The 11898-nt window shown below is 40.7% G+C and overlaps 1 protein-coding gene across 2 annotated transcripts; it reads right to left on the bottom strand.

The window, feature by feature from the left end:
* Positions 1-2479: 2479 nt before the first annotated feature.
* Positions 2480-11024, bottom strand: LOC122577572 (CD151 antigen). Of its 2 annotated transcripts, none has more exons than XM_043748911.1 (7): positions 10730-11024; positions 4872-4967; positions 4594-4788; positions 4334-4504; positions 4109-4201; positions 3248-3388; positions 2480-2966 (listed from the first exon to the last, which is right to left on the bottom strand). In XM_043748911.1, exons 2-7 carry the CDS (start codon positions 4947-4949, stop codon positions 2919-2921), a joined length of 726 nt encoding a protein of 241 aa, XP_043604846.1. In that variant the 5' UTR covers positions 4950-4967; positions 10730-11024; the 3' UTR covers positions 2480-2918. The 2 variants fall into 2 exon arrangements, with proteins under 2 accessions (XP_043604846.1, XP_043604847.1); XM_043748912.1 differs by lacking the exon at positions 10730-11024 and adding an exon at positions 5488-5711.
* Positions 11025-11898: the final 874 nt, after the last annotated feature.

The following is an 11898-nucleotide window of genomic DNA, read 5'->3' as shown; positions in this document are numbered from 1 at the left end:
GCGTGCATATGGGCCGCGATGAGCACGCTAATCTCGAGGGGCGAATAACACAAGGACGGTAAATCGCGGTGAAAGTCGAGCCTGAATTAGAAAAACGAACAGAAGAAAAAAAAAGGGAAACGAGCCGAAAACCTGACGGGGCGAGACTTCTTTCGGATTTTCAGTGCGATTAACCGAGCGATTCTGCGGATTGCTCGAGTTGTAATCGCACGGTAAAAGTTTCAATCTACGGTTGAATATGTGAAAAAGGGTGGAACATATGAGAGACTAGATAGGGTCTGGGTTCTTTGTGACCTCGCTCGGTATTTCATCTGTTTGATTTTGGGGCGATGAGTCATTGGTTATGCTTCACTACTACTTCGATGATGATAAGAGGAATTCGTGAGATTTACGATATGTTTCTCTTCTCTCGTAAAACAGTGATCTCCTCTTGACCAATCAGTGCAACAGATTGGAAAGATCGATAGGTAGGAAGTAAGAGAGAAAAAACGTGGAGGATGGTTAAATGGAAAATTGTATGGCACGCGCGGGTCGTTCGAACGCCTTGGGAATGGCAGCCAGTCACGCCTCGACGCAAAGACTCACGTAGGGTGACGCACGCTAGGGTGAATAAACCGAAAGGGACGGAAGGACGTGACGAGTCGTACAACAAGCATGATACATACATACGTACACGCAGTGGAAAATTACGAACGTATACATCGACCAGCATGGAAGGAATAATTAGAATGACGGTATAGAAGGTGCGACTAGACCCAGGAAAATTTCATCAAAACTCGACGATAGAGCAGTTGTGGAAATATCGCCTTACTATGGCACAGGGATTTAAACGACAGAAGAAATTTTCAACAGGATTGTACCCGACGTCTCTGGCTCACAGAATTTTTCCGTCGACTGTACACCTTGCCCTGGGGCCGTGGAAAATTTGGCAGAAACTGTTCTCCCTGCACATGTACCTCCGTGAATGTTTTAAAACGCAAAGGAACAATGTTACTCCGTGCATTGTATCGCGAATCGAATAGAATTGTTGAAACATGCCCGAGTACGTGTATATACGAATCGTATAATTTTGATAGGTATCGCGAGAACTTTATCATAGACTGTACCATCGTTCGATAATTAAAAGGAAACTAAAAAGCAGGGCTGATAAAATGCGACGAAGGTTTATTTTGGCGAGACGCCTGGATTACGGGAACCCGTCGTGCTTTAATGCAAGGAGACTTGCTGCCTGACAATAAAGGGGTGAATAAGCTGTAGGCAAACATGCAGTGGGAGGCAGCAGACACACAGACTTTCAAATGCTAAACTTCGATTAGAACGTCGGGCAATCGTTCGATAAACCGTTTAGTTTACCATTTTCATTCTATTTTGCAATTCTACGTTGCGTGTCTACTAACTTTTTTTTCTCCCGGTTCCTCCGTTCGATAAGTTCGTTGAAATTTACTACGATGAATTCTTTAGGTAACGGAATGTAATTTGAATGATTGACAAATATCGTAAGTTCTTCGAATTGAAAAAAGTGGAAACGTTGAAGCAGTTCGAACAAAAATTTCTTGCCTCCGCTGTACCACCAATGACCGTCTGGAATATCGACGCGAAGGGTTGCCTCTATGCGACTCGGATTGGTCCACCGTGTCTTTGTACCGGTTGGAGATTCGCAAACGTACTGGTTGTTCCCAAAACAATAGCTATGTACGCTCTCTCATTATCGAAGATTGTAGCCACGTTACTCGACTTTTTTTTCCTCTTTTCCAGTAAAACACGAACGGTCCCGAAGAAAAGACGAGCAATAAGGCATCCTGGTATCGATGCGCCTTTATTTCTCGCAAGTAGATTGTTTTGTACCTTTAATAAGCGCTATTTTGCAACGCGCTTCTTCTTCTCATTACTCCTCCTTGTATATATACATAATAGCGTCTAATCAGCTGCTGAAATTAATTTAATTTCTTTGCAGTAGAACAATTATTCGAGTTATGAAGATAAACATTCATAAAATTTTGTTTCTTAAACTTACGTAATTTCAAGGGCATTTCGAAGTTTCGTAGTAATTATTAAATTAGTTATTTTCATATTATTATAGCAGCATGACGCTCTTCGTTCAACGACTTTCAATCGACGTTTGAATTACAAATATTTACTACCTCTTGAAATTTGTTCTACCGTGAAAAGTTCGTGACAAATCCTTTACCCTTTGAACCATTTCGTGCCTGGCTGTTTTATCGTTAGATAGACAGGATATAGGGAATACGAAGGGGGTTGCCTGAATAGGATTTGCAACGGGGAAACGTTCTGACGCATGTACATTCCGCTAACCGAATTAAAGAACGCGATTGGATATCTCTGGCAAAATTTAACGAACTTCTTGTTATTCGAACGGAAGTATTCTCGTACAGTATCTCGTCAATCAATCGATTTATAAACCAGAAATGTCACCACGATTCGCTTCGCGAGAATAGCAATAGAATAATTGAAATTCAAATTGGTTTTAATGAACGTTTGTACACGTTTTATATTTATTACGCGTGTGAGGAACATAGTGCATTTTACCATACGAATTATATTTATACAGTACACTATGTATAATATTAAACTTAGAATACTTGGCGTATTCTTAAAGATTACAAAAGAACAACCGTAAAACAAAGGTACATCGAGTATAATACTAAATGTAACAAAAGAAAAAGGAAATGAAGGAAAGAGAAAGGAAAGAAGAAACGGAACAACGGTGAGAACTGTACATTGGAAAGATGCGCGTGAAGATGCATTTTGATTCTCGTACTTCAGCTTAGGTACACTCAATGACGATGACGTTGATTATGAATTCATGAGTCTCTCGAGGACGGCTGACATCCACTTCTTTCTCTTCGTTAGTTTGTTATGAAAAACGAAGTTGTCTTTTAAAGCACATCACTCTCTCGTCATTCTATCATCTTGAAGAGAATGCACGAGAATAGCATGCCAAAGAACTGTAGAAAAGAGAAACATTAATAATAACATTGGACAACGCGAAAAGAATCATTTATCTGTGCATCGAAAGTTTCTCTAACGTTTTCTACGCGTGTAATTCTCAAGCAATTTAATTGGAGACGCTTGACGTTGCGTTAATGTCAGAATTATCGCAACAGTCGAAAGTGAGTAAAAAGGAAAAGCTCGCGCATCGGCAATACCCGATGGAAACATATTTCTTAATGGATTCTGGCTGGTGTTGGAACCGATTAAAATGCAAATCAAACAGAGAAAGTCCTACCATCAGGCACGCGACTGCAATACCGGCGCCACCCATGATTGTCGCGTGCTTCTGCATGTAAATCTGCGTTCCATTGATGCAACCGACGAGATAGGCATTCGAAGGATTCACCGTGTCTGCTCCAGCGTTGCAGTTGAATCGCTGCAACATAAGATCGATCGGGTGTCCATGAGAAACAATTCGGCTTGAGAAAGTCGATCGGACCGGGTGAAAGCGTGAGAGGCGATGCGGCGAACTCGGGCCGCGATTAACAGATTACCACAGGATGAATGCATTTCTGAACTGTAATCGATAGGTCGTAGCCGTTTCGAAATTCCGTGGAGAACTATCCGAATCGGGCTTTCCTAACAGGCCATCTCGAATTGCAAATGCTATGAACTGGAATTCCGAATCGTCAGGTTCTTATCGTTGGTCGGTACTATAGTAGATGTCTACCGAATCGGCTGTTGGTATTTCTCGCTAATTTTCATGGTATAAATAAAAACCAGAAGTAAAAGCAAACTTTCTTTGCGTCCATTTCTATTTTCTCTTTAAATAACGAACAAGTACGTTGAAGTACGTATATCTGGAAGCAAATCTGAAGCGTGAAGACCGTTGTTTATGAAGCATTCGGTCATGAATTATGCAAGCAAATACAAATCGAAAGCAATCGCACTAAAACGCAAGGAGAGATCCTCTTTTTCTTTCTCGGTTCTTAGAATATCATTATATCTCATCAAGGTAATAACGCTAGACTGCATAACGACTCGCGCGCCACGAGTTCCGCCCGCGAATCACTAATTATTGCAATTACGTATGCACGAATTCGCTGACGGCTATTTCGTCTGCAAAGACGAGCTCGTTAAGAAAATTAATCTTTACCTGGCCAGGTTGAATCTCGCGACAGCAACTCTCCGGTACGTGGAGTCCCAGATTTCCCCAATCCCTCCAGCCATTTACTCCACAGCAATGGAGCTAAAAATCACAGGAACGGGGAAAAGAAAAAGAAATATTATTCCAAGTCAGGCATAACATCTTGCACGATGCTCGAAATAATTATCCGCATGAAATTTATTGCGTATCAAGTGTTCCTTATTTCGCGCCTACCGTCGATTGCGTCGTGTCCCAGGCCTCTCTGACTACTTTATGAGAATCGTAAGTTCTCATCGAACTCGACATTTCCCTCTCGAGTGTGTTCACAAGTTTTTCACGGAACACATACGCGAGCACTCCGCCAATTAACATGGTCACGAACAGAAGAAACACGATGATGAAGTACTGGAACAATTTTTTTGTACGTTACATAATTTAATCGGTAGATTTCTTCTAAGATCGAAGACTGAGTCAGAGCGAAAAGAAAGATTTACCGTGAGAAGCATGCATTTTACTTCTCGGGATGCACCGATACAACCAAAGAACGATACTATAGCGACGACAATACCACCGGCCAGTAGAACGTAAATAGCGCCTGTTAGCAAATCGTTCCCTACTAGTTCACCTATCCATGATACTTTATCCAACAGAGCCCACGTCGCTAATCCAGCTATCACGAGGCCACCGATCTAAAACATTGTTTATACGTTGTTACTTAAAATAGAAGGCCATTAAATATCACTGTGATAGTTTACATATATCTCATGCTTACGAAGATCACGAAGTTCACGAAGAACAAGGAATATTTCATACAGCGACCGCAGCTGTCCATTTCTGTTCCGTATCCCATTTTTCCTTATGTCTCGATCTGCAAACGAGAAAAGTAAATGTGAATGCAGAAGATGATGTCAGACTGTGAATGTTACGTTCTAAAGTAAATACAACGAGTCGTAGAGGTTGTAAATTGTAAACGTGAGTCATCAAAATTGTTTTCGATCGATTCACGTATGTTGCTCGAATGCGATTCGCCTGGAATGTAAACACGAATTTATTAATTTATCGTCTGATTTATGACTAGACGAACGTTTTGAAATTACATTAATGCGAACCCCCTGGTCGATACTTAGAAAGCCTTGAGACGCTGTTTTGCAAGTGCAACGGTCGTTCCGTATAAGGATCAAACGATCGCGTAATCTTTGTCATTGTAATTCTTTAAGACGCGGTCAGACATCGCCCGAACGGTTTAGTAATTGTTTCCGCGCTGATGTCACGGTATGCAGAAAACTCTTTCATGATTTCATAAAGTTCGTGGTCACTCTCAATTTTTTCTTTCCGTCGACCCACATTCTTGTTAACAATTAATCGTGATTACGCCATCGTCTCGTCACCTTTTATTTGGAATCTCGATCGGCTCCCAAATCTCCTTGAATCTCAATCAGCGAGGCAGAAAATTCTGGATTTCACAGATCAATGATTGTACAGCATCCGGAGACGCGTTTGAAGCTGCGCCTGAATTCTCGAGTAATACGCAGATGGGACTGTTTTGGCAAAATCACTCAAGTCGATACGTCTGCGTTCCAAACACGTGTCCATCAAACGTTTATTACACGACCCCTGAACTTTGCTTATATATAGGTCGAGACAGACATCAATGCATCATGATTTGTCAGAAAAATAGATATCAAGAACGCAACAAAATATTCACGTGTCCTTCTGATTAAACTCTCGAATGACTTTCAGGCGTAAGTTATTTGTTTCAACGGATTATCGCAAACTTACTCTATATCCTAATCGTAGATCTTAAACAAAAATGACGTAATCGAAAAGTTTCACAACCAACAACTCCAATTATGCAATACTGCCAGCCATAAGCATTGAGATACTTGTTAAACATTTTGTAACTTCTACGTACATTATTGAATTTTTAATTACTTGTGTAATCATGATAGTCTATCATTTTATAGGTCGTACAAGATTTACTTCCTTGAACCATTAGCTCTTGAAATATCTCCTTAAATTGCGTATCATATTTCTTTTGATTCATAGTAGAACATTATTGAATAAATCACCCAAGAATAATAATCCGTAGTTTATGATCTATAGATATATCGTATACCATAGTATCTCGACTGCCTAATAGCCTCGTGTATGGTAGACCGCGTAAATGCATTCTTAACAGCCGGACGCCTCATATTTTCAAGATCGTCATCGATGCGATGAGTAAAACCCTGCTCGATTGTTACGTGAATCATCACCATGAATTATACACGCCCGCCATTGCTCGTAACTAACTCATGGACCTCTTTCATGTAACGTAACAGATCGCGATCGATCCGTTTTGCATGTCGTGATCATCGAGCTCTCCCGGTCATCCGTTCAGAAACACATCAACATAGGTCTTACACCATCGGTCGTTTTGCACCTGCTAAATACGACGACGATAAACGATGACCTTCTCGTAGATGAGGGCGTACCGACGACTCTTCTTGAGGCCAACGGAACTAGGTCGTTTCGAACCGGTGGCGGTGGTTAATACGTTGTTATGTTTATCGTCACACAAACGGTATTTACAAAGGTAGCTTGGTACTATGCTACCTTGTATCGCATATTGTTTGAAAGCGTATCAGGGATCTATTGTATTCGAGGTATGCGCTTCAGAGAATGGTGTGCCGCAGTACGTTATACTCTTAAGCCATTATAAACCGGATTTTTGCTCGTTTATGAAGTAAGAGAATTATAATTAGTTGGAGGTTTTTTTTAATTTGACACTTTCACGATCGTTGGAATAATTTTAAATTTATTTCAGTAAATTCACAATTAATTATTGTTTGCAATTAATAACGTAACGAAGCAATGTACATATTTTAATAAATTATACGTTCAGCGTTTTTTAATGTGTGTGTGTGTGTGTGTGTAATATAGAGTCGAGTAGAGTCAGATAAATGAAAGCGAAAGCGTTAATACGATATCTAGAAAGTAGTGCTAATTGCAATAAAAGGATTGCTTGAATCTACGCAAATATCCTTTAAATTATAAAGCGTTATAGAGGGTTAAGATAGGATTAGTATTTTATTTCAAGCATGAATATCGTAGTCTGTAATATTCTCTTTTTCTCTACGATTCTTATCGCGTCTTTTCAAACACGTGTAAAATATGAAGAAATCCTCGAACTGGAGGAATTGAAGTCTTAACTGATCACAGAGGTTATTCCGTTATTATCGCACGTAATCTCGAACAATTTTCCTCAACGAATTTGACCTAGATAGGGGAAACTCGGGCTAGTTCAGGAACGGTGTGATAGAAAAAAGAACAGCGTTATTTATACGTGGAACGACAGTTTCCTGGTACATTGGTACGCGCGAACATATCGATTTCCGCCTTGCAATTATACACATTAGCTTCCTTACACAATCCTTATCGGGAAAACTGTGCCGCTGTTATTTACAAAGCGTTCTACGGCCGCGATTCGATCTATCGGATTATTACTGCTTCTACCGTTTTTTTTTTTTTTTTTATTTTTCATTGCATCAATCTGGTATCTCCATCGTAACCAGGCATTTTATTATGAGCATCGTGAGCTTGTGCGACTAGAATTTCTGGTTTCGGATGCTGATATTTAATCCATCATATAAGCCACGATTCACTCGAGTATTATACCGACGAAGACCAGTCGATCGGCAAACAACATTCGCTTTAGAATTCAATTCAAAAGATCGGGACGATAATAAAGAGATCCTCGGCAATAGTCCTCGATGGCGTCTCGGCTATTGTTCATCAAGGATAATAAAAGCGAACTTACACCTGGAAACCGCGTTATTTCACGTTTTCGCATTGCGGATAAATTAAGATCGTATATTTAATTGTCGTGCGTATGCTGTTCGTTGCCCTTAATTTACCGAAGCTTGCATCATAATTAATGCACGTTTCTCGTCAGGCAAAAAAGAAAAAGGGAGGGGAGAAATAATTCTTTTACGTCATATCGCGTGTAAACTCGCCCCTTTATCAATAATCCTCAGTTTTCATGGTCGAACATTTCAACGTTTTGATCGCGGCCGATGTCACAAAGCACGACCCGTTCGTGGAAGGCTACTTAAAATTTTAACGTTCCAACCGTCTCGTTATCTCAACGATCCGTTTCGATCACGTCAAATTAAAACAGTTTACTGAATTTACTTGAAATTGACGCAACGCCGTGTAACTCGCTGAACAATTAAAAATCGCCTTAAACGCGTAAACGTTATGTAACGACATAAGTACAACGATATCGTACGCTGGAGGGTCAACACCGGTTTTGCAACGTGCTGTAGTGGTAGTACTCTTGAGAGTAGGCTCACGCGCCGACATACTGCCTCAAAGACACGTTATACGAGAGAGAAAGTGGCGTCTCCCCTCGCATTAAGTAATCCACGGCTACTGTAAAACGTAAAAATAATAGAGCAACTGAAGAGACGAATGACGTCATCGGGACACTTCTTCCTTCCTCGTCCTGGAGGGATAATGGGCAACCGGTCATCAAGGCGGTACTAACTTAATTAGGGCGCTGTAGTTTCCTCTGCGCGTCGTAATTGCGACCATTCGAATGACTTAGACTCGTATCGATCACACTTCCGTCGAACTCTTGTCTCCCCCGGCATCGAGTAATAACGCGTTTTTCCCTTTTTACGAACGACACGAGTTCCCCAAACGATTACGATCGTTTGAATTTAACCTGCGAACCAGGTCATCCCTTAACCAGCAGTATTTATAGTTTCGGTATTAAAAATTAACCCTCCGTGAGCAAATAAGCGGAATCTACCCTTAATCTCCTTCGAAGAGAATTATTATTTTTATCGGAAAAAGTATTAAACATTTGAGGCGGTGAACGATTGTGTAATATAGTAGAGATGTCGATAAATATTGCAGAATATTTTTTAATTTCCTGGCAGCGTAGAATATTTAAAAAATTGCCTACGAGGAACTAAGACAGACAAATTAATTTCAGTTAAGACAATTTTACTTCTGGTAAGTGTAATTTATTTTTAATAGACAAAATTGTTATGTGCCGAAAAGATTGATGAATTGTTTTCGGCTTAAGAACCGATTTAAATTTATGAACTGGCTTCACAGTGTACTAATAACGATAGGTTAATTACTCGTAGTAATGATTAGAAAATCGTGAGTTGATTGTTTAAAAAGCGCAACTGTGTAACATTCCAATTGCAACGTGCCTATGTTAAATGATCATCGTATGATTCATAAACGTAAAACGAAAACAAACTCATTCGAATTGACATCACACATATACCTGTGCCATTGACGCATAGGGCTGTCGAGTTTCTCGTCGTGAATCGTTTTCTCTAGAAAACATTAGAAACGATTTATGTGGAAAACACAAGGCAATGATAGAACGTATGCAGAACGGTGAAACGTTGAAGCGTTTCAATGAATTAGTTCGAAGGTTAAATCGACGACGAGAAAATTGTTAAAAATGCGTTTCTCGCGATCGAGCTTGTTCTTCACAATGTCACAGGCTAGGAATTCCCAGTATTCGAATAAATCTCAGCTATTTGTTATGAAATTCTGATGTCAGTGCTCAGAAATTTCACGGATCTTTCATTTCGATTAACGTCAAGTCGAATGATATTAAAGAGCTTAAATACGGATTCGAACCGAATTTTAATCAAATACGCAGGAGAATGAGAAATACGGAGAAATATGTCACAATATGTCATATGACGTCTGACCTGGAAAGAAAGCGAGGGTCGATGGTTAGGAAACGAAAAGAGGAACGATCGAAGAAAAAGCCAAATGGAGGGTTCTCCTTTCGACCGGTCGAAAGTTACGTCGAAACCGAGGTCGCCGGGTTTTACACGGTCCGCGGAGTGTTGTACGATTACCGAAACTCGCGCGAACATCGTGAGCGTGTCTACGATTATGCCGCCCGCTTTTTCCTTATGTGGGCTCGTAACGACGCATATAACAAACGTTCGCAACAACACGCTTCGTTACAATATGGATGCTGGGACGTTCTTGACCGCTATGATACGCTATTTATGACGATGCCTTTTAGCACTCGATGCGAATGCGTTACAGTTTTCTACGGTTGTTATCGTACGAATTTGTAAAGAAACGTATCACGCGTGCGCCGCCGCGAGAACGCGTCGTTCACTACGGTCGATCGTTCGAAATCGAAATTACTCGCGCGATATGACGAAACGCAATCGTAGCTCGAACCATCGCCACTTGCAACATCGCTGACCATCGTAACTTCGTGGAGTTTGTGTTCGTGGAGGCGCAAGTTAATCCGTGCATTATCGCTCGAATATGCTAAATCGAATGTAATTGAACTTTCTGACTAATTTATGATCGTCGAAATGGATCGTCGCCACGCTGTGCTTCTATCAGAGGAAAAAGCTCAGTTCTATAATTTCTGAATTTACGACGAACTATCGTACGGATAATGCGATTGAAATGGCAAAAAAGTTCTATAACCAACAAACTGAGAATGATAATTGACGATTAAAAACTGATTGACACCATCGAGTGTAATCTCTTCTCAGTAGGAATTCAAATTAAACACGTATAATCGATATTAATTGATAACTGACGTTGGTAAAGGTCATCGAGGAATATTATTATATATGTACTCACATGATTTTATGTTTACCGTATGTCAGCCTCTCTCTTTCGTCGTCACCGGTATTGGTAGCGACCGAAAGATAAACAATTTCTGTCGTCGATGAAACGTGACACCGTTTCACTAGCACGGTCGGATGTTATTTCAATAGCAGCGGAATGCAAAAATCACTTATTCTTAATCCCACGGTTTCGTTGAGTGATATAGCAACGACGAAGCGCTGCAGGGTGGAAAATAGTCGCTTTTAATTCAGGCACGAAGCTGCGGCTCGAGTATCTGTGTGGACACGCGCGATTTCAGACCGGGTCTGAGTGAAACTGAAATGGTAAAACCGACACGACTTCTTTCTCTCTCTCTCTCTCTCTCTCCCTCTCCCTCTCTGTTTTGCCCTCTCTCTTCCTCTCGTTTACCGTGTTGCTCAGTCCCCCTGATTATTTCCCTCTCTCTTTCATATTATTTCCCTCTCCGTTTTGCCTTTTTCTTACTCTCTCGCACGTTTCGTCCTGTTTCTGTTCTTCGTTAGTCGAATCTCCCTTTTCCACTACGAATGATCGTTTACCGTGTCCCCATCGTCGTACCTGTGCGTACCCGTGCAGCATAAGTCCTCGCCTCTACTTACGTATATGCTGCGTGTATCCATTGTTTGCGATCCAACGCGCGGAAAATTCACGCTTTAAAAGAGAGAGGGGCAGAGGCAGAGCTACCGAAAGTGGAGTACGAGGTACGCGTACGGCCGCGTCTTCGACCATAGCATGTCAGATATATGCAACGAGGCAACGAGATACATCTCGTATTCTTGCATCGCGTCGCATACTAAGTATACATATACTTCATATATGTTAATTAGGTAAAATAAATACATAATCGCCATGGTGTACGTATAGAACTTTTATATCAGTTATGAGAAACGAGATTCAATGAGATTGTATCGTTTGTTATAGGCCGTGTCTATAGATATAATGTAGATCTAATTTATTTCCACTTGCTCGATAATCATCCGTGTACTGTAGTCCTCCCTGGGTTTGATATGACTGACGAATGAAAACGACACGATGGGTGTACGTCACGCGATCGAACGACGTACTGTATTGTATTCCATCGAATTCTTACGATCATTCGATGTAAGTACATGTAATTAAGAAATATTCTCCTTAATAAACTGTTGCGTATGGAACTTCTGGAT

This window comes from Bombus pyrosoma, linkage group LG2 (genome assembly GCF_014825855.1).
Source record: "Bombus pyrosoma isolate SC7728 linkage group LG2, ASM1482585v1, whole genome shotgun sequence".
In the NCBI taxonomy this organism is placed as follows: domain Eukaryota; kingdom Metazoa; phylum Arthropoda; class Insecta; order Hymenoptera; family Apidae; genus Bombus; species Bombus pyrosoma.
The sequence above is the reverse complement of the archived record's forward strand: the minus strand, read 5'-3'. Positions and strand labels throughout refer to the sequence as shown.